The sequence below is a fragment of the Mercenaria mercenaria genome, chromosome 10, assembly GCF_021730395.1.
Source record: "Mercenaria mercenaria strain notata chromosome 10, MADL_Memer_1, whole genome shotgun sequence".
NCBI classification, from domain to species: Eukaryota; Metazoa; Mollusca; class Bivalvia; order Venerida; family Veneridae; genus Mercenaria; species Mercenaria mercenaria.
The window spans coordinates 43,564,073-43,589,261 of NC_069370.1; the positions used below are offsets into that span (position 1 = coordinate 43,564,073).

Genomic DNA, 25,189 nt, shown 5'->3' on the forward strand with positions numbered 1-25,189 from the left:
AATAACCCGACTGTCACAAACTTTGCATGTTTTCAAAAGTTCCCGGACACATTTTATGCGTTGTTTCTTTTGCTCCTCAGTGAACAAATGAGGTACCCAGCTAGAGCGAACCTTTCTCCGGTCCAAACGTTTTTTTCAGAATTGTTTGCACACTGCCTTCTGATATGCCAGTACAACTGGCTATATTATATATCTTTCACCGGCAATCACGCATCCTGTTCGACCACAGCTTTTACAGCAGCGATGTTTGTCTTAGTAACATAGATTTTAGACCTAACAGAACGGGTATCATCTCCGACTGATAATTTCCTAGCTTTTAAAGCTTTTTTAACCTACCTAAACATTTAGAGCATTTAAAATGGCCTGAGGTCCATATATATGGCACACAATTCATCAATCTATAGTATATCAAGCCTATAGCTACGAATTTAAGTCTTTTCGTCCATTTTACAATGTGACAAGTAAATTGGCCAGTGCATATGACTGCATGTATAACTCGGTAATTTGAAAAGCAATTTGCACGAAATAAACGGATATCGTAACATTCAAGTGCAATGGAGAGTTTTAAAAAATACCTGGGATAAAACTGTGGAAGCCCATTAGTGACAGAACTTTTTTGCAGAACCCTCGTGATAAATAATTAAAACATTCCAACGTAATAGTAACTAAACATTTTAAAAGGTAATGAGATACTTTTCTTACTTCTTTGATAGTTTTCCATAGAGAAGGGCGCTTGAATGCAAGCCAGGCTGGACTCTAACCCGGGGTCTCGGAATGCTGTTCCGATGCTCTTCCGATTGGGCTTCCGGGCCACCAACACACTTTCTCAACGTTGTAATATTCAATTCCTATACCGCGACATTCCTAAAAAATAGTATAAACAAAAAATAATGTCAGATAAAAAATACACGTATTTCTAGACTCTTATGCGAGAGATGTATATAACGGGATCATCTTTGTCACGTGACAATACTATAGAAATTTTAGTACTACTCCATAGTAATTAAAATATTATCGAGAATAACAGAATTTTCGTAGATCTAATGTCTTCAGTTAAGAAATAATTTATAGCAAATGCGTGTTTTAACACTATTTATGCACGATGGGCGCAGCCCGAGTGAAATTATTTGTACGACATATTACCGAGTGTATAAATAGTGTTAAAACACGATTTAGCTATTTCGTTTCTAATATGCCCTTTATCTAAAACAGTAGATAAAATATAATAGCGTTTTTTCTTTATCGCTACAAAAACATTGACGTCACCGCACGTTAACTGGACGTCATTCTAGCGTAAGCGTGTTTTAACAAAGACAAGGATATTAGAATATATGAATGAATGTGTACCTTTCAATGCCTAATAGCAGCAATTCTAGTATGTTCGTGATATATGCACTGAAGATGAATGAAAATTAGGCCTATAAGCATAGATATATAAGAATTTCCGGCGTTAAATTTACCTATACCTTCTAATAATACTAGATCTAGCACATTTTTAAAGCTGTCGCATCTTTAGGTTCTAAAATTAATGTCTCTTCCTAGTTACGGATCTATATGATCGATAATTCCATATGAAAATGCATGCTTCCTAATTATTTTCGTACAAAATTTTATTTAAGATATTCCTGCCGTCATGATTCTGACCAAAATTGACTCGCTGTGTACGGAAGTCAAGGCTGACATCAACAAGACCTTCCGGAGTATTGCAGTGCACAAAGCTGTGACAATGGCAAGAGATATATTCGGCATTTCCGAAGGAAATATCCACCCAGTCAAGAATTATGAACAGGATATCGAAATCAATAAGGGAACCAGCATTTTTATATTGCTGGCACTAAGGCAGATCTTACAGTATGCATCTGATCAAATAGAAGCCGTCATGGAAGATGAAAAAAAAGGTTGTATTATGTTCTAAACATATGACTGATGGAATTTAGACAATATTCACTATAAGCGAAGGACTGCTTATCATATTTCTTCTATTGTTCGTGTTTACGTTTACAGTTTCATATAATATCCATATTTTTAAAACATAGTTTAACAAAATGTCTTTTTTTCCTCAACTATTTCAGAATCATGTACTTGCAAATGTTTTTGTAAGCAATTTTAGAAAGAAACTAATTAAACTTTTTATTAAAACATGTTAAACACTTGCACAAGAATACTATATGAATAAGGGTTTTCGCTATTACTGCTGCTGCACTACATGTAGATAATTCGTTTTAGAAATGTACAGGAAGAAGTGAATTTAAATCTGCGAAAGATTTTAGGTTTAAGATAACTTTGAGACTGGAAAGTGATCGGGTTGTTTTGCGTTGAAATATACCCGTACTTGTACATTTTGCGTTTAAACTGACTTAAAGTATTATCTTAAAAAAATCAAGAAAACAATTCAAAATCCACTGAGCGTAGTTGGGTACGTCATAGTCTTTCCTCATTTTTTTATCGTGTAAAATGGTCTATGGATTATGCATAGCAATGTTCCAACTACTTTTTTTTTACTACAAGCGGATGACATGTCGAACTGTTTTCTGAAATTGAAATGACGGATTCTTGAAAGGAAAGCCGATTGTTAATGCTAAAAATGTTAAGTAATGATTTTCGAAAAAGGGAGCAGAGTGAATATCATAAGATGGCATTGAAATTGAAATTCCAAAATTTATATATTAAAACGATATCTTGGACTACAGGGGGTTCATTTTCTGAAACATTTGGCCCACTGTCAGAAGAAGCATTAACGGCAACAAACAGGCTTTAAATCTATCTAAAGAAATTTACTGAGCTCCCAGTTAAGCGCACACTAGAGTTTTTGATAACGTGTTTATATCTGTCGTAAATTACGGGGATAAACAATTTTGGAAAAGTAGAATTTATCCAAGTACACTTTTGCAAGAATATTTTGGTGTTTCATTACAAAAACAAATTAGCTTAATATATGGTGAATTTGGCAGGATACCACTCAAATATAGTTACAAAGTACTAATTGAAAATACTTAAAATTGACACTATAATTTTTTTTATTATTATTTTAATTGGGTTTTACGGAGCACCAACACAGTATAGGTTATATGGCGCCAAACAGGACTACAGATTTTGGTTTCACATCTCATTTACATCGAAATAAAAACATGAGGTATGGGATCCAAATTTGCATACCTGCTGGAATCACAGAGTTACAGCAAAACTAAGTGTTAAGACTCTATTAGTCGCCTCTTACGTTCACGCAAGAGTAAGGCAGTGGTTCCCATTTATTTCATACACAGATCGTCCCAGAACCATATGCCGCGACAATATAAAACACAACGAACAAAGATATATTATGCTAGAAAACATTGGGGGAAAAACAACACCAAAATAAAAACAACTTCATATTTTGGGGTTTGATTACTAGTATGTGTGTTTTTTCAAGATTTAGGAAATCTGTAAGTAAGCGAAATTATACAAAAATAAAAGGACACCTTCAGTCAACTGTAATGCAAAGGTGAATAATTTAACATGTGCTTTTGTTGGACTGCTAACTTTCTAATGAACTTAGGATTCAATACATACATAAATATTATTGGACACGTGTTATGTTAAAGCAGAAAAATCAACAGTGACAAAAAATAAACCGTCAATGCATTAAAAAACATAATACGTCTTCGCTAAAACTATTTTGCGGTATAAAATCTTATGCTCGATAAAAATACAACTTGTTAATCCTGTTATTAATTATTTTTCTTCACAAACAGTTGATACAGCATCTCTGTAGTTTTGTATGATTCATTGTAGCGTCACATCAACAATAATATAATGGAATTCAGTTGATCTTTCCAGCTTTTGAAATATGTGTAGTATTAAACATTTGCATCGCCCCATGCATCTCACAGCTAGCATAAAGTATGGTACAAAACTACATATATCATGCATTGTAATATACTTACCATAACTGGCAATTGTATCAATCATTTCAATGTGTACATGTTATTATAAACGCAGAAGTTATTTCGCAGTTATTATCGTAAACAAATAAAGGACGTAAGTACGAAAGTTAAAAAGAAAATCGTAAGGAAGGACATAAGTGCGAATGTTAAGATATTAAACATTAACTTTAATTCTATAGATCCGTCTATATATGATGGTGTCAATTTATAAACTTATGCCTTTATGTAATTGTGTTATGTTTTGATATCATTACATGTTGTAAACTTATTTTAACATTACCCTCTATTTGAATAAACTATCTAACGTAGCTCACATCATACTTTTTCGTTATTATTTTCAATTTACATTGTAGTTGTAGAACAACACGTTTATCAACATTTTAAAACTACAATGTGTGTACACTGTTCTCAATACTGTCTTATATACAGGCGCTAAAATACCTAACGTATCCCCTTTGCAATAGCAACTAGGTAACAATTTGTTAGACACAGCCCGAGACGTGTTAAGGCTAAACTCCAAAGAATTTAGAGTGGGTGCAATTAACACTTATTATGGTAGGTTGTTCCAAGTGGCATTTTTCTGCAGTGAGTTTTTTATTTCGGGTAACCAGTGAATAGAAACGTGAACTGTCCTGTACTCTAAATTAGGTAAACCTAAGGTGCGTAGTCTTCACTGTAAGTTTGTCTTGCATTTACCTCCACCATATTTGTAGACATGCATTTTACATTTTCCAGGCTAATGAATTCCTTTTTATCCCAACACAGAAACACAATGTTATTCGTTCATATGTGCGTGCTTGCGCAACACTTTTGTCCGGAGCATAACTCCAAAACTGTGCAAGGGATTTTGTTAATACTTCAAATTATAACAGATGCCATTGAAAGTGAAGTGTACACAAAATAAAACTGTAACTTGCTAACTTTTTGAAGCAGAACTCTAACACTACGTAAAGATTTTTATATCGAGGCCATTATGAGGAATTGGTGTGTGCAAGAACTATAACTCTGCTTACGTTTAAAATTATACACCTTTATTAAATTTGCTAGTCCGAGGCATAAATCTTAAATTGCTCAAGGGATTTTACTCAAACTGCATACAAATACAAAGATAGTTTACACTGATGAACTGCAGCGAGCAGAGCAAAAGCCATAATTATACCTTGCTTACTTTTTTAATTTTTTGCTCTCGTAGCAATTTTTCAGGATCATAAATCCAAAACTATTGAGGGCATTTTGTTAAGACTTTTATATTGACGTAAACATAATGAAAAAGAGAGCGCTTTGTGCAAGAACGATAACTGTACTTTTCAAACACACTTTTAAAGTATTTAATCTGCTTGAAACTCCGAAAAGAATTTACGAGCATGGTTAAAAACAGATATGGAACAGCAGTGAGTATGGACCATAACTATAGCATAAATGATTGAACACAGTTACTGAAGTTCTTGATAACCTTTTTTCTCTAACTAATCAATTCATTATTTCAAAATTAATCGGTCCTCTTTCTGGCCATTTTACACGTAACATTTACTCCGGCGCAGGTTGGGCATGATATGTTAGTCTTGGGGACCAGACTGGCGAGGTATACTCTTGATTTTAGCTCGATTTTGATGAAAATTTCTAGCTTATTTGAAACACACTTCCGCTTCTTAGATTAAAGAGTACTTTTGACATATGTGAAGTTGAGTTCGTGACCTAAGTGAGCTCGAACGCACCAACTCCGGGTTAAGTAACCGGCACTTTAATTACTAGACCAACGCTCCATGTGACTGTTACCATTGTTACCATAAGCCTTGCGTCTTGATACGTCGGGATCAAGAATATGCTAACGCAAATTCATAATCTTTACTTCCATGTAAAACATTTGTTCTGATTGTCTGTTATCAAAAACTGTTGGAAGGGTAACCATTTTGACCAGATATATCATTATGCTGTGGAACAATGCGTATTTCATTTACCATAATCGGTCACTACATTCTACAACATAATAATCTTACTTCCTTTGTCTTGTAAAACGTAATGCGTATATTATATCATTACCCTTGCGCTCTGGCGTCTTAGCGCGTTTGCAGGGCGCCAAGACGCCAACACGACAATTATACGCGCCAAGGCGACAAAATCCATATTTGTCATTTTGGCGCGTTCACTTGGCGTCCCCGCCAACGCGCCAACTCGCCAAGACGACAAATGAACGCGCCAAAACGACAAATATGGATTTTGTCGTCTTGGCGCGTATAACTGTCGTGTTGGCGTCTTGGCGCCCTGCAAACGCGCTAAGACGCCAGAACGCCAACTTCCCTTGTTTGTCGTCTTGGCGCGTATAATTGTCGTCCTGGCGTTCTGGCGCCCTGCAAACGCGCCAACACGCCAGAACGAGATGGCAGAAATCAGCCACCGTACTTAACAGATATGGAAAAATATAGAAAGTTAATTTATCCGGATAATTAGTTTTCGCCCTTTTAACCCAAGCCTTCCCGGTTATTGTAGCAGTGGCTGGCGCAGCCTCAGGACTCATCAGGAGGTAGTTGTACCTAAGTCGATCTTACTTAGAAATTCAGTGATGATAGTCCCTGCTCGGGGATACCAAGTCAAGTACATCAGCTGTTGCAGATGGTAGGCTGTTCCATGCGGTGATGATTTCTGGGAAAAAGAATTCCGGTAGTATGAAGTAGATGTTGATGGTTGGAGGAGTTTTCTGTTGTCTGTTGATCCTGTACGGTTTGACGCTGAAGTAAGGTATCTTTCAGCATATGTATCGGTTGACTGAAATATCTGCCAGGTTGTTGGTAATTTTGAATAGCATGGTTGACAGCGCCTTAGATACTTGGTTCGCCAGCATAATCCATTGCAGGTGGTCCTGTATAGAGGCAACACTACTGCTGCTAAGGGCAAATCATTTTGATGAATACAAGTGAGAGTATCTGGCCGAGGACACATCGCTGGGGACGTCTCATAACTACTTTTCTTTAAAATATAACTCAAGTCAATAATTAACTTTTTATTTATAATTTAAGTCATTAAATACATTTACAGACTTACATTCATATAACCAATAATGCATTAAAAGACAATAAATACAAGACCAATATATGCTCTTAACTACGAATTTTGTTTTTCTACTTAACTGAGAAATCAAACAGATTGAGATTTTGAAGGATTTAAGGGGAAATGGGACAAGTGTGTGGGATTTTTATATAGGCAAAGAAGGAAAATTTTAACTAGCAGAGAGAATTTTCTTAAACTTTGCATGATCATAGAGCATCATATTAGAAACAAATATATGCAAAAAAAACACTGGGGGTCCCGGTGCTACTTTTTGAGTTATCTCATGGCTCATTGTCACAGGAGCAAATTTTTTTCAAAATGGCTTTTTGTCATTTTTTTTCCCTAAGAAAATATTATAACTGTAGTAAATTTAAGTGCATATGGCTCATGGACCCATACTGTATCCTAGGTACATTACTACCACCTGTGATGCAATCATCTTATGAAGTATGACAGGCACAAGCAACCTCCAGATATATAAATTTCATCCCCAAAACAACTATGTCCTTGACTTTTGAGCTACTGACCCCAACACAGCCAAAGATTAATAGAAGTCATATATATAAAACAGACAATCATCCTATAAAGCTGAACAATATCAGACCCCATCATTCTCTAGTTTTTGAACTGAAACAGTTTTTAGTCTTAAGGTCACTGCTAACTTGACCATTGACCTACTTAGTCTAAAAACACAGATCTAATCTACTGACTACAGGTAATCATCCTATTAAGATTGAAATATCTATCAGATGAAGTTACATGACCCCTGACCATTAGTACTCTCCCAGCGATCTTGACCCTTGATCTTCTAACTGGCAGTCATACTATAATATCAAAGCATTCTTAAATTATTGATCAAAAACACTTACTGTTTTCAGTCTCAAGATCACAATGAACTTGACCTTTCACCTAATAACCCCAAAAATAACAAGTCGTCTGATCACAGGCAATCACCCCATGAACATTGACCACAACAGACCCGAGCCTTATCCAGTTATTGAGAGGAAACTTTTTTTCAATTTAAAAGTCAATGTAACATCTGGTAACTGTAAGTTATTAAGCACAAACTATTTTCAGTGTGAAGGGCACTATGACCTTGACACGGACCTTTTGGCCATCAAATTCATAGGGGTCATCAACTGCCAATTGGCAATCTTCCTATTTGACCTCTGCAGGCCCAAACATTCTGAGCCTGTCTTCAGTCTGAATGTCACTGTGAACTTGACCTTTGATATACTAGCCCTAAAATCATTAGAATTACTTATACTGACCATAGACAGTCATACTAAAAAGTTTTACTACTGTAGCTCAAAGCCTTCTGCAGTTATTGAACAGAAACCCTCTTTAGTCTGTAGGCGACACTGTAACACTTGCCCATTCACATACTGACCAGCAACACAACTAAGGCCATCTACTGACAACAGACAACTATCTCATGAACTTTGATCACTGTAGGTTATAAAGTTCTCTCCAGTTATTAGAAACCAACTGACTTGAAAATAAATCGACATGAGAAAAACAATATCCCTCTTACTGGAAGTGGAGCAGGGGCATAAAAACTGCTTTTTTATGTTGAACGATTATATTTATGTCTAAGATACAAAAATATACATGTATATCAATACAGCAATAAGAATATACTGGCAGGACAAAACTTGAACGCATACTAATATATGATATCATAAACCTTTACCCTGCTTGCGGCAAGCGATTTTACCTTTGGGATCAGTGCATACGAAGATGAACATGCACATCTACATACGCTCATCTTGTTCTGCACTGTTTGCTATTCAGTCAGTCAATTTGCAGTGAACACCACTTTGAATAATAAATGGCACTGCCCAAATTGAATGAAAGACAAGTCTATTATAGAAGTTTGGAAGGCTACAGGTTAAATACATGGCATACAATACTAATAATACAATAGCAGATTAAGGCATGCCATAAACCTTTATTCAAGCATTGCCTGTGTCACTGCTGCATCCACTCATAAGGCACCAGTACTTAAAAACTTCTCATAAACTAGTATTAAAAAATTTGAGAGTGAAAATTTAAATGAGAAAGATTTTCCTTAGAAAAAAAATCATTTTGGCTGATAGTAATACACTATGATACATGTATATCAGCAGTTCTTAGCAAAACTCTTTCTTCTGGACCTATTAGTCATTATATTCAAACCAACCATCCTTATGGACATTTTGGTTCTAAAACAATACTTAAAAGTAGGCCAGTGTTTCACCTATTTCATGTCATTTTAACTTACAAATACAATACCCATTAATATGTAATTCCATTTTAAAATTTAGTCAAAAAATAATCTTACATACACGAATAAAAATATATAATGCATATAAATGGCATTACATGAGGGGTCAGATAAGTTTGTAGACTTCTGCTGTCATTTGTTGTTTTTCAACACTTATCTCAAAATACATTAAAAATTATTATAATTTTATATCTGTGTTTCTTTATATATTTTTTTCATTTAAGACAGTTGATAAATGCCACCATGATGCAGCCTTTTTAGAGCTGCATAGAGTATGCCAAATTCCTTAATACTAGAGTTGCTTTTGAGAAAAGCGCATGTCTCCCACAACTGCCTAATCATCTAAATAGCAAGTCAGTCTTTATATACTGTTTACTCACTACAAATATACCTCTGAAGAGTAAGAAGGCCGATTTTGGGTAATTCAAGGGCCATAATTCTGGAGTGCCTCAGGCGATTTGGCTTAGAGCGCGGACGAGAGTAAAAAGGCCGATTTTTGGTAATTCAATGGCCATAATTCCAAAGTGCCTGGGCCGATTTGGCTAGTTACCGAACTTGGCCAAGGACTTATGGTCAAACACATTTTGTTCAAGTTTGGTGATGATTGGATGAGAAATGTTCGACTTAGAGCACGGACAAGAGTAAAAAGGCCGACTTTCGGTAATTCAAGGGCCATAACTCCGAAGTGCCTGGACCGATTTGGTTCATTATCGAACTTGCCCTACTAGAGCGCATGCACATTCATCAAGCCAAAAGGACTCCTATACTACTCAGATTGCATGCACATTCCTGGAGCCAAAAGGACTCCTATACTACTCATGAGTAGTATAGGGGTCCTTTTCACTCCAGGAATGCGCCTAAAATCCGAGTGTTTTTCGGTAATTCAAGAGCCATAATTCCGAAGTGCCTGGGCCGATTTGGCTAGTTATCGAACTTGGCCGAGGACTTATTGGCACACACATTTTGTTCAACTTTGGTGAAGATCGGATGAGAAATGTTCGACTTAGAGTGCGGACAAGCTTTGTGACAGACAGACAGACAGACAGACACACACACACATAGACAGGAGTAAATCAATATGTCTCCCACACCACTGTGTGGTGGGAGACATAATTACTAGATCTACAACAAAGTACGTAGAAAAGCTTAGTCAATTTTTTGCTGCCATTTTGCACAAAACAAGAGGGCCATGAAGGCCCTGTATCGCTCACCTGGCCTATTGACCTAAAGGTCATCAAGATTAACATTCTGACCAAGTTTCATTTAGATATAGTCATAAATGTGGCCTCTAAAGAGTTAAATAGCTTTTCCTTCGATTTGACCCAGTGACCTAGCTTTTGACCAGACATGACCCAGATTCGAACTTGACCTAAAAATCACCAAGATTAACATTCTAAGTTTCGTGAACATACAGTCATAAATGTGGCCTCTAGAGTGTTAACAAGCTTTTCCTTTGATTTGACCCAGTAACCTAGTTTTTGATTCCACCTGACCCAGATTTGAACTTGACTTACAGATTAAGATTAACATTCTGACCAAGTTTCATTAAGATATGGCCATGAATGAGGCCTCTACAGTGTAAACTAGCTTTTCCTTTGATTTGACCTGGTGACCTAGTTTTTGATCCTACATGACCCAGATTCAAACTGGACCTTGAGATCAACAAGATTAACATTCGGACCAAGTTTCATGAAGATACATTCATAAATCTGGCCTTTACAGTGTTAACAAGCTTTTCCTTTGATTTGACCTGGTGACCTTGTTTTTTACCCAAGGATGACCCAATATCAAACTTGTCCAAGACTTTATTGAGGGTAACATTCTGACCAAGTTTCATTAAGTTTCATTAAGATTGGGCCCAAATCGTGACCTCTAGAGTGTTAACAAGCTTTTCCTTTGATTTGACCTGGTGACCTGGTTTTTGACCCCAGATGACCTAATATCAAATTCGTCCAAGATTTTATTGAAGGTAACATTCTGACCAAGTTTCATTAAGATTGGGCCAAAAAACCAATCTTAAATTTTAAAAAGAAAGTCTTTGAACTTGGCAGACACTTCTCATATTTTTCGTTCTTCAAAAACTAAAGAAATACAGTCAAACCTGTCTTAAGTAGACAGTCAAGGGATCCGGCTGCAGCAGCAGTGGCTGCTTAAGTCAAATTAATATTTGAACAAAAACGTCTGTGAAGTCAATACGGGAAATAAGTTGACTGTCTGCTTAAGGCAAGTGACTGCTTAATGCAGGTTATACTATACTCTTAAAAGTTATGTTGCATAGAGTAAGAAACCACATAATGTTGACAATGTTTTTTACAAACTTGCAAGTCGGGGTGCCTATATAGAGTCACTGATACACTTAGTGAGATGCAGTAGGAACATAAACTTCTAATCTGGTCCTTGTTTGTGAGTCACAGTCAGGCGGGTTAGTGACTTTGAACTTTGACCTCACCGCATGGCCATAAATGTCCTCAATTAAAAGTTCAACAAGTTCTGTTGGGGAAGTATCAAATTTACATGTTCTAGCTTCAGAATTTACTTCCTGTTTGTAAATCAGTTTGTCTATGTAAACTATATACTGAAACTGTGGAACACTTCCTGCAGATATTTCCCAACTAACTTCTTCTGAAGTAACTGATGACAGGTATACACAGATGGGCAAAACATCTGGTTTTGCAGGCATCTCTCTGGTCAGCATTCCACCATTGACTGCACTAGCTGATTGCATAGTCTGTCCACCTGACTGCAAATAGAATGTATCGTCCAACACTCCGGAATCATAATTGTTTTCAAATAGTTTACATCTCATTTCACTGACCATACTAAATACGGCTTTATTAAACGGCATCCATTTTCCGTTTAGTCCGTGTTTGTAGCCATTTTTGAAGTGTACACGGCGCTCTTGGTCCCCAGTGCCCTCCCAATCCTCGAGAAAACTGCACGACAAAGTTTCAAAGAATGTTGCAGGTACGGGAAATTCTAATGACACAATATGTGTCCATTCCAAGGTCATTTGGTGTTTTACCCAGAATCCATAGCATGTGTTTTCGCCATCGTCCCAACGTCTGATAACGACTGTGTACCAGCTGTCTGATTCCCATCCTAGAGTGAAGTTCCATGTCTTCAAGCCTTCCCCTTCTCCTCCAAATGGTTCACAGATAGTTCCTGGCCCCTGTAAAAACAGAAAGTCATTGAAAAATATCAGTAAATTATTTTATAAACTGTTATATAATTACAAACTATGATTACAAACTAAGGACAAATGTTGTACTACCTCTTTATAGTTCAACTGCTGAAGAAAAAGTCAGGTGCCATTCTATGCTAAACTTATTTCAGTCTGTTGGTATGATTTCTGATAACACCATTTTCAACAGTATTACATTTATATGATGGCAGTTAGTAAACCAAATACCAGTGTTCCTGAACTCTGCACCAATATTGACATCATAACTTACCCTTCACTAAATCAGAGGTGGATGACGATTAATTAAGGCACATAGTCTTCTGTAAACTACAGAGAAAATATTGCCTCACTTGAGGATTCTCTTTAGTTTTCTACTATACCTACTCAGCTAACTTGGTAGACTGACTTATCTATAGTCAGGTAAAAATTCCCACTGTGTATAATCTTTAACATAATAGAGAATTTGAAGCTTTTCTTTTACTTAAAGGTAGTTCTGCACATGTAGAATTCGTTTTCAAAGCAACATGATGTGCTTAGAAAATACAATCAGCAATGTGAAAGGGTCTTGAGTTTGAATTTTAGCAAAGAAATGATTTTGAGCAAAATTCTTAATGGTTGTCAATGAAAATATAAAAATTTGATGACATTTTCATTATATTGTAGCTTCTATAATGTAGATTGTTCTCACACTTGTAAATTAACAAAATTCCTATCATATGGTCAAATACAATTCATCTGCATATGTGCTTTAATATTGTCAGAGCAGAAGTAGTCTATTAGTAGTAACATTGTTTGACTAGGAAACTAGGGGTAATATTTCAAGCCACAATTCCTTCTTAAGGCTCCTAAGAAAAAATTCTTACATATTGGTTAAAAGTCCAGTGCATTGGTGCTTTACACCTGGCACCCTAAAGAACCAGGGAAGCTTTTGGAATTGGCGCATCTTCTGTACCTTCTGAACCATTAAAAATTACTAACAACCTTCTGGAGTACATTCTCATATACCAGAGGTTTACCATGGTTCAATAATTTGTCACAGGATTTCGACAAACCTCTTATGGATGAGAATGTCATGAGACGTCCAAATGGACTACTGGTGGTGATTATAAATAAACTTATATTCACACATGTTTATTTTTCAGATATTTGCACATGACATCTGGAAATTTCCAGCTCATTTTATTACCTTAATTGGAATTATTTCACATGTCTAAATTTCTACTCAAAAAGACACGTGTTTAATCTTTAGAAGTAAAGAAATGTTGCAGGTTTTATCAATTAACACAAGGTCTGCCATGTCCTTAAGGTGAGAAAAAGTTTCAACAACTCAATGGTCTGCCTAAGATCTCAGTACTATATGTTTATGGGTAACTTTACTAGCTTCAAATAAAGTGCAAAGAGTTAATAACAATAGCATGATAATGCCCAAAGGGCAACATTGTGCACCCCTTCATTTGCTGACACTGCCTCAATCACTCAAACTTTTCAGTCAATTCAAAAATGTCCCATACAAGTCAAAGTAGCGGCACTGACAAGATCTGACAAGACCTCTGACCCCTTAGTGTGACCTTTACCTTTGAGACAGGATCTGTGTCTTGTGGCAATATTCTGTTTCATTGAAGGTATTATGGCTGATAAATAAAAGAGATGTTAAATGCATGTGAAAGTTATGGCCGAGACATTAGCTTTTATGTGACATTTTACTCCTCTGTGGCCTTGACCTTTGTGACAGGGACCTGGGGTTTGCTGCCTAACAAAGACAAATATGTCTGCCATATCAAAAAGTACATTGCTCCATGCATGTTTTAAGTTACAACCCAGACAATTCAGAAAATGACCTCTTACCCCCAAATGTGTTGTTGACCTTTGACATGTAGCTAGGAGCTTGAGCGTGGCACTCAGTCTCATTTAGGCGAACATTCATGCCAGATAAAAGAAGACTGCTTCATGCATGTCAATCTTACGGTCTGGGCGAGCTCTAAAATTATTATGACCCCTATGAACTTCCCACAGAGATATGTACATATAAATACTTTCAAATTATTGACTTTGACCACTCTGCTAAGAAAGTCCCAAGGTTAACCACTCCACTGAGAATAATGTCCAGAATAACACCATAACAATTATGTCAATTTATTTAAATGTAATATGCTTAAATATGCATAAATATATAAATAAAATACCATGCTATAAAGATTTATAAAATAGATTTAGAAAATACAGAAGCTATGTCTAACCAACTCTATTCTGCAGACAATGTCATTATTGCACTGGAGTATGGTTTTGTCTCAAGATATTAACCTTTAGCCTGCTGGCTATAAGAGATTTTTGCCTTTGCAACCAGTGCAAACCAAGATCAGCCTGCACATTCGTTCAAAGGAATACCTTCAGTAAGTACTTCAGTAGTTTAAACAAAATAGTTTAAAATTCTCAGATACCTAGAAAGGAATAAAATCACAACCTAAATTTTCATTTCCTGTGAAATACTTTCACACTGAAGTGAGTACATAGATACTTACAACATATATAGGTTTTATTTTCTTATCCGTATCCACAGGATCCCACAGTGAGAAGATGTAATTACGCCCCTTTGGATGGTCCTGTATCCCACAATACCCTCCTCCGTTCATCCCGGCATTCCACTGCAGGCAGCAGTAGTAGGTGTGTTTTGTGAGCCCAAACTTCGGTACATAAACATCCTGTGTGAGAATATCACCAGCCTCTTCATCATTGTACCATAAAGACAGGGATGGGGCATATAAACCTGGCTCCTCTTGGTCCCAGTCCGTCATTTCAGATTGTCCCTCTGTCATTGTTTCCCTAAAATATGACAAAAATTACACATACTGTGAAATTGTTAATATTTGTTGGGACTAAGTTTTGTGGATTTCATGGTTGAATAAATCCATGAAATTAAAATCCAATGAATATGTACACTTCCCATTAATTTCATATCCACAAATTTATATCCTCAAAAAAATCAGCCATATGTTTTAGTCAAAACCACAGAATTGTGTGCTTACAAAATTAAATGTAAAACAGTATAAGGACTTCAAAGGAATCAAATAAAAAGTAACTGTCAGAAAACAATCTTTTTAGTTTCAAAAATTCATATTTCTGATTTTTTTCATTTTTTATCAAGTTTGTACCATATTTGTTTCTTCTGAACATGCAGTAATGTAAACTGCTGCCTGTTTTCAATGAGGGAAGTTTTAATTTCAATGGTTTTTACTAAGGCTGTCCCAATGACCTTAAAACTTGTAAATTTTTCAGCAGTTTTAAAAGTCCTGTAAGGCTTTTAAAATTTTAGGTTAAAGAAAAAGATAGAGAGTATGCATAATGACATGGTAAGAAAAGCACTACTTTCAGTATGGCACAGTGTCTTATAAGATCGATGCCATAAAGGGCGGTAACTAAAAACAACAGATTCAATGATACTTTTTACTAACTGAATGAAATATTCAAGCCACCTTTGATAGATATATGAGAAAACAAACATGGAAAGTAAGATTTAGCAAAAGAAGGTATTTCATGTCTCTTACAAAAAAAGAGGTTGCCACTTTATAACAAATTAAGTCATTACGAGCTTTTAAGCATAGAAACATCCCTTGGAAATGTGCGGTTCAAAACAGCTAAAAGAATAAGAGCTGTTCATAAGAAAGTATGCTAATTAACCAATTCAACACTTCCTAACTGAAACTCTTTTTATTACACTTTAAAGATATCCACTACCTATCTTTCACTGAAATATTTCATCATTAGATATTTACTTCAAATGCTGAAAATCCTAAATCATGAAACTGTATTTAATTTTTCTAAATACATGTACACAAATTATTTGTGAATGTAGAGCTGCATGTAAAACTACATTCATGATTTAAATGTTATGCATTAACAGTTTATAATATTGCTAAAAAAACCTGTATTTTTTAGAAGTAGTACGCATTTATACTGTGTTTAGCTGTAGATGTAGTACTACAATGTAATGTAAAGTACTATCCTATAGGACTGGTAGTAAACATTGAGATATCTCTTTAATGTCATGAATAAAATTTTTATTCTGGTAATGACAGAAACTTGCATGCAAAACTTCAACCAATGTTTCTTATCAAATACGTGCAATGATTTAAACTGATTTCAATAAAGAGCTATCTAACTTGATGTGTCAGTATAACTGATGAGGAAAATGCATTGTGTAATGTTTCAATCTGATAGATATATTTATTACTGAGATACAGCTTGACAGTTAATTGCACCCAAAACATGAACTGAAATGATAATCTACTGGGCAGCACAAACTACTGGACAACACAATCTACTGGACTACAAAACTACTGGGCAACACAAACTGCTTGACCACATGAACCACTGAACTACAAAAACTACTGGGCAACACAAACTGCTGGAAGTACACACTGCTGGACTACAAAACTACTGGGCAACACAACCTGCTGGACTTCACAAACTACAGGACTATATAACTACTGGACAAGACAAACCACTGAACTACACAAACTACTGGGCTACACAAACTACTGGGCAACACAAACTGCTGGACTACATAAACTACTGGACTACACAAACTACTGGGCAACGCAAACTGCTGGACTACATAAACTACTGGACTACACAAACTACTGGACTACAAAACTACTGGGCAACACAAACTACTGGACTACATAAACTACTGGACTACAAAACTACTGGGCAACACAAACTACTGGACTACATTAACCACTGAACTACACAAACTACTGGGTAACACAAACTGTTGGACTACACATACTGCTGGACTACAAAACTGCAGGGCAACACAAACTGCTGGACTACACAAACTACTGGACTATATAACTACTGGACAACACAAACCACTGAACTACACAAACTAATGGACTACACAAACTTCTGGGCAACACAAACAGCTGGACTACACAAACTACTGGACTACAAAACTGCTGAACTACACAAACTACTGGCCTACACAAACTACTGGACTACGCAAACTACGGGACAAGACAAACTGCTGAACTACACAAACTACTGGACTACAAAACGTCTGGGCAACACAAACTGCTTGACTACATGAACCACTGAACTATACAAACTACTTGACTAGGCAAACTACTGAACAAGACAAACTGCTGGACTACACAAACTACTGGACTACAAAACTACTGGGCAACACAAACTGCTTGACTACATGAACCACTGAACTACACAAACTACTGGGCAACACAAACTGCTGGACTACACACACTGCTGGACTACAAAACTACTGGGCAACACAAACTGCTGGACTACATAGCTACTGGACAAGACAAACCACTGAGCTACACAAACAACTGGACTACACAAACTACTGTGCAACACAAACTGCTGGACTACATAAACTACTGGACTACAAAACTACTGGGCAACACAAACTACTGGACTACATTAACCACTGAACTACACAAACTACTGAACTACACAAACTATTGGGTAACACAAACTGCTGGACTACACATACTGCTGGACTACAAAACTGCTGGGCAACACAAATTGATGGACTACACAAACTACTGGACAAGACAAACCACTGAAGTACACAAACTACTGGACTACACAAACTTCTGGGCAACACAAACAGCTGGACTACACAAACTACTGGACTACAAAACTGCTGAACTACACAAACTACTGGACTACACAAACTACTGGACTACAAAACTGCTGAACTACACAAACTACTGGACTACACAAACTACTGGACTACGCAAACTACATGACAAAACAAACTGCTGAACTACACGAACTAGTGGACTACAAAACGACTGGGCAACACAAACTGCTTGACTACATGAACCACTGAACTATACAAACTACTTGACTTGGCAAACCACTGGACAAGACAAACTGCTGGACTACACAAACTACTGGACTACAAAATGACTGGGCTACACAAACTGCTTGACTACATGAACCACTAAACTACACAAACTACTGGGCAACACAAACTGCTGGACTACACACACTGCTGGACTACAAAACTACTGGGCAACACAAACTGCTGGACTACATAGCTACTGGACAAAACAAACCACTGAGCTACACAAACAACTGGACTACACAAACTACTGGGCAATACAAACTACTGGACTACAAAACTACTGGGCAAGACAAACTACTGTACTACATGAACTACTGAACTACACAAACTACTGAACTACACAAACTACTGGACAAGACAAACTGCTAGACTACACAAACTTCTGGACTACAACACTACTGGGCAACACAAACTGCTGGACTACATGAACCACTGAAATACACAAACTACTGTACTACACAAACTACTGGACAAGACAAACTGCTGAAATACACACACTGCTGAACTACAAAACTACTGGGCAACACACACTGCTGGACTACATGAACCACTGAGTTACACAAACTACTGGACAACAAAAACTACTGAACTACACAAACTACTGGACTACAAGAACTACTAGATTACATGAACTACTTAAGTACACAAACTACTGGACTACATAAACTATACACAAACGACTGAACTACATAAACTACTAGACTACATGAACCACTGAACTACAAACTACTGGAATACACAAACTACTGGACAAGACAAACTGCTGAACTACACACACTACTGGACTACGTAAACTACTAGACAAGACAAACTGCTGGAACCACACAAACTACTGGGCTACACAATCTACTGGACAACACAAACAACTGGAATACACAAACTACTGTGCTATAAAAACTATTGGGCAACACAAACTGCTGGAATACTCAAACTAGTGGACAACAAAACTAGCGGGCAACACAAACTACTGGACTACAATACTACTAGGCAACACAAACTGCTGGACTACATGAACCACTGAACAACGCAAACTACTGGACAACATAAACTGCTGAAATACACAAACTTCTGGACTACACAAACTACTGGGCATCCCAAGCTACTGTACTACACAAACTGCTAAACTACATGAACCACTGAACTACACAATCTACTGGACTACACAAACTGCTGAACTACACAAACTTCTTGACTACACAAACTACTTTACACACAAACTGCTGAAATACATAACTTCTGGACTACACAAACTACTGGGCAACACAAGCTACTGTACTACACAAACTGCTAAACTACATGAACCACTGAACTACACAAATTACTGGATTATAAAACTGCTGGACAACACAAATACTGGACAACACAAACTGCTGGAATACATGAATCACTGAACTACACAAACTACTGGACAACACAAACTGCTGGACTATATGAACTACTGAACTACATAAACTACTGGAGTACATGAACTACTAGACTACACAAGCTACTGGACTACACTTACTAATGGTCTACACAAACTACTTGACAACACAAACTACTGGACTACATGAACTACTAGACTACACAAGCTACTGGACTACACAAAGTTATGGATTACAAAAACTTCACTTCAACCCAAGTTGGTGGCATGTATACATTTTATTCACTAAAACTAGGACTGTACAGAGACTGGAAATGAAGGTGCCAGTGTCTAGTTTTAACCTGAAATAACTTTTTAGCTATTTATGCCAATTAAGGTGCTTGTAATACTGAAACATCTAGACGGAAACTTGTTTCAGTTTTAAGTCACACTAGACAATATGTAGGTGATACAGCCAATTCCAAGCTTTAAATGGCACAGAAAGACTCAAGGTGCACTATCACACTTTATTCCTGGCACAGAAACGCCAACCATCATTAAACGACATCAACGTCAAAGCTTTTTTACATAAGTGTACATTGTACTAGTATTATCAATTTTATGTAATAGCTTTATTTTACTCCTGCAACATCAAACATGTTATAAATGATGTTAAAATGATGTTAAAATGATCAGTATAGTCAGTATAAACATTCAATAAACACAAAAAAGTCATAATCACTTTTCTCCTTGATGATGAATAAATATGACAAATGTGATACAGGAATTATACACTTATTATGTTGTACCAAATAATATGGCTTTTAGCCACAAGTTGTGGATTCAAACATGCACAACTATCTTAAGATCCCTAGATAATGTACTCAATAATGTATTCATACTTGATAAAATCAGAAAAATTAATAATATTTTAAAAATCATTATTCTATTTAATTAAATTTAACACACTGTCATAAAAAGTCAACAAGTAGATTAAACAGATACTAGTACAGATAATGTTCAATGCATATACATGTCTTCTGGCAACAAGTATTGGAGATTTTTTTAACCTTTAGCCTGCTAAATTTCTAAAATGGACTGGTCCATCTTTCAATTTGGACAGTACCATTAATTATTTGAAGGGGTGTTTACTGAAAATTTACTGACTGAATAGCGAACAGTGAAGACCATGATCGTGCAGGCTGATCTTGGTCTGCACTGGTCGCAAAGGCAGAATCACTTAACGCCAGCAGGCTAAAGGTTAACTAAGGTTAGCTTCACTTAAGCATTATGACATTTACAATGTAATTACAGAGTTAGATACTAATTTGAAAATACTAAATCTTATTAAATTTTGTAGATACAGGTACCTCTCTTTAAAATGAAAGAATTAAAAAAGCCGAGTATTTCTTTGGATTTTAATATAAGCTTTAGTTTTACATTCAGTTTGTATCGATAGATTTTGGGACACTGGGTTAATCTGAACTAAAATGGCACCAAGATCAGCAAATTTTAACAGACTGAGGTAAAAACAATTCTATAAACTGACATCCATAATCACTTTTTACATAATAACTGTCAATGAAATAATTCAACAAATTATCATATATATTCAAATTGTTCTTTAGGTAAAGCATATTTATCAAATTACTACTTATGCTAAAATCTGTATGCTAGCTGGGCAACTAGGATAGAAAATCAGATTTTACAAATACGACCAGTGAAAATTTAGCATGCATTAAGGGTTCAGTGAACACAATGACCAAGAACAAATTCATTACTTGATTAAAATCAGTCTGACCACCTTTAAAACCAAAGGCAGATCTTGGGTTAGAGACCAATATAGCAGTCAGGAATATAGTAATCACTTACAAAATTTGAGACACAGGCAGGAATGATCTTTAAGTGTTATCCATCATGCTATTTATACACTTTTTCACACAGTTTTTCTAAAAATAATATGTGGCCCAGCCCTGCCTTGGTGGGCCTACATCCAATTTCAGTTCTAGATAAAAAGCACTGAAAGCCCTTAAATGAATATAGATTCACTCTTACTAGGAGATGTTTGCTTTGTTTTTTAATGAAACAGATTCTTAGAATAACTGTTTGACTTTTCTAACAGAAACAAAATACTTAATATTCTCATATTATTGTCATTTATCATGTGACAATGTGTGATATCATAATGAAAGATTGTCTGATAAAAATTTATCTATCTGAAATCAAATGTTTCTTAGTTAGTGTGTGGTATCAAACCAAAAACACTGAAAAGAAGTTCTAAAACAAGTTTATGTACCCAGGTAAGAAAAGTTAACAAAATCATGAAATAGTATACATAATTCAACAAATAAAAAATTATATAATTATGTGTCTATAAACGATGTAATATTGTCAGAATAATTTTTTTATCATAATAAAGTTGTAAAAACGTTTCATTTTCCTGTAATTAAGGAAAAGATATAATAAACTGCTCCAACAGGAGGTTGCTCCAGGCAATGGCCAGAAATAATTCATATTTTTTAACAAGAGGGTCATGATGACCCTGAATCGCTCACCTGAGTAATATGACCCACATGTTTAAAATGGCAAACTGATGCTAAGATATTAGAAAGTTGGTCAGTAGGTCACATTCATAGTCACTGAAAGTCAGTTTTAAGATCGGTGTGCAAAACTGTACATGTCATCCAAATTTCAAGGCTGTATCTTAAAAAAAAAAGGTAGGTCAGTAGGTCAAGGTCACAATCAAGTGACCCCTAATAGCTTGGGGTCATCGGGTTATTATAATTAAACAGTCTAGGATATATGATCTGATAATTTTTAATGTATTTATTCCTATATATAACTCATATAACAAGTGACCCCCAGGGTGGGGCCTCTTTTCACCCCAGGGGCATAATTTGAACATTCTTGTTAGAGATCCACTAGGCAATGCTACATACCAAATATCAAAGGCCTAGGCCTTGAACTTTCGGACAAGATTTTTTCCCCCTATATAAGTCAGAGTATGTTAAATTTGGGACCCCCAGGGCAGGGCCTCTTTTCACCCCAGGGGCATAATTTGAACAATTTTGGTAGAGGACCACAAGGCAATGCAACATACCAAATATCAAAAGCCTAGGCCTTGCAGTTTAAGGCAAGAAGATTTTTAAAGTTTTTTCCTATATAAGTCTATGTAAAATTTTAACACTCCCCAGGGCTGGGCCTTTTTTCATCCCAGGGGCATAATTTTTATAATTTTAGTAGAGGACCATAAGGTAATGCTACAAACCAAATATCAAAGGCCTAGGTCTTGTGGTTTTAGACAAGAAGATTTTTAAAGTTTTTTCCTATACAAGTCTATGATGTAAAACTTGTGACCCCTGGGGAGGGGCCTCTTTTCACCCCAGGGGCATAATTTGAACAATCTTCATAGAGGACCATAAGATGACGTCACATGCCAAATATCAAGGCTCTACGCCTTGCGGTTTTGGACAAGAAGATTTTTAAAGTTTTTCCTTTCGGTTGCCATGGCAACCAGAGTTCTGCATGGAATTCAATTCTTTGAACAATTTTGAAAGGGGGCCACCGAAGGATCATTCCTGTGAAGTTTGGTGTAATTCTGCTCAGAGGTTTTCAAGAAGATTTTTTTAGAAATTGTTGACGGACGCACAACCCACGACGGACGACGGACATTGAGCGGTCACAAAAGTTCACCATGAGCCTTTGGCTCAGGTGAGTTAAAAATATGACCTTGTCCTTCACACTCAATAAACCAATTTTTCGCAAGATACACAAAAAGTTTTAATTAAAAAAATTAGCCAATGAACGAAGTGTTAAATTTCAAACACTCTAGCCTACGAATTCTGAAAATTTTAGTTCTTACAGACCATCAGATCAGCTGTTATATAAAAGCAAACACAAAAATTTCTGGCAGCCAAAAGTAACTGAAACGCACAAACAGACGGAAAACCTCTTACATATCAAAATATTCGCTTCCTTCAAAAGTTTCGCCAGCTGTTGTCGTAGTTACTCTTGATCTACCTCCAGCACTTCTCGGACCTTTCGATGACACAGTCCGATACTTGTAATTACTGGACATATCCATATTGTAATCAGTCAAATAATCATCTTCTTCTTCTTCATCATCATCATCATCATCGTCCCAGTGGACACGTGGATTTCCGTTCTCTTGAGATTCAGCTTCTTCATACATTTCGTGGTCAGTGCTTTCAGAATTTCCCATTGATGTACTAAATCTGCGATTAGACATTGGCCGACTGCTTGAGCACCCCATCGGTCAGATCATTATTGTCAAACTATTTTCCTTTTGACCTTTTTCGAAGTTTCTATTGTTGCTCTGAATTATATACTCATCATCATTCCTTAAAGCATCTTTTAACAGAGTTTTCATGTCATAATAAAAAATATTCAGTTTCCATGACAGTTTTAATCCCTTGACAACAAGCTATCGTGAAGACATTTCATACACACTTCACCACAAGACTTAAATCTAAATACCCTAAACTTTATATTCATTTTATTTAAGGCATTGTTATTTTTTTAACACCAACTGATACTTTAAATCCAAACTGATTAATAGTTGACTACTACATAATAAGGTACTACTATCATACCAAATTAAAACAATGGGTGATAGATGTTTAAACTGTTCGCAACAAAAGACTTGAATGCCATAGTGATCAAAATGATAACACCTACATATAGTATATTTTAGCACTGAACTTTAAATGTAATGTAAATTGAATTGGATTCCATTACATTAGATTATTAGACAAAAATAAGCACATTGTAATTTTATTTGACATTGATCATTTAATGCAAAGCAACTTGTATTTAAAGGGCCTGCCATCAGATTTTGGTAGACAAAAATTTATAATTTTTTAAAAAAGATTGTGTACTTTATACATCTGAAACTTATAACAAATACTTCACAACTCTGTAGTAAATTGGCATATATGACAAACAAATCAGAGTGAATTTTAAGTTTTTCTATTTTTGTAAAAAAATTGTGTTGTTTATAAACATGTCCATTTTTGTATTTATCTAATTATACAAAATGCCTCATTATGTGTCATACTAAGATAATTATTTCAGTACAGATTTAATCAAAAAAACAAAAGTTTTTATATGTCCCTGTAAAACAAAAGTAGTGAACTGATTTTGGATCTGTGATTTGCCCCAGGGCATGTCCCCAGGGCATGTCAGGACATATTTAAATTAATATGCAAAACAAAATGTGCACTCCACCAAGAAAAGCTCAACAAACTTCACGAACACCCCTCAAATAAGATAATTAAAACATATATAACAATTTAAATAACCAGAATTGTTAGTATTTCAATATAATTTAAAACTGCCTTGAAAACCTCACAATTGTGATCTTTATCTATGTTGATCTATTGCACAATTTAAGTGTCACATTTTTTCAATAAGTTCAGAGACATAGTGTTACCCATTTTGAATTCACTGAAGCAGAGAGAATGCACATCTCCCACCTGCTGATGGTGGTCTAATTTATTTTTGAAAAAAAATAGAAGTATAAATAGTGGTTTCTGGTGGCACA

General features: G+C 35.9%; 2 protein-coding genes across 2 annotated transcripts in view; one reads left to right on the forward strand and one right to left on the reverse strand.

Annotated features, from left to right (window-relative positions):
• Positions 1-4,236, forward strand: part of LOC128559896 (interferon-induced protein 44-like) — a 32,566-nt gene extending 28,330 nt beyond the window's left edge. The window contains exon 6 of the mRNA XM_053552934.1: positions 1,620-4,236. Within this exon, the coding sequence (XP_053408909.1) occupies positions 1,620-1,915 (296 nt within the window). The 3' untranslated portion in view covers positions 1,916-4,236. The remainder of the gene's footprint in view (positions 1-1,619) is intronic.
• A 2,670-nt stretch (positions 4,237-6,906) lies between these two features.
• Positions 6,907-24,188, reverse strand: LOC123561771 (uncharacterized). The gene is made up of 3 exons (XM_045354372.2): positions 23,583-24,188; positions 14,935-15,235; positions 6,907-12,403 (listed from the first exon to the last, which is right to left on the reverse strand). The coding sequence occupies exons 1-3, from the start codon at positions 23,897-23,899 to the stop codon at positions 11,591-11,593; spliced, it is 1,431 nt and encodes a 476-aa protein (XP_045210307.2). The 5' UTR covers positions 23,900-24,188; the 3' UTR covers positions 6,907-11,590.
• Positions 24,189-25,189: the final 1,001 nt, after the last annotated feature.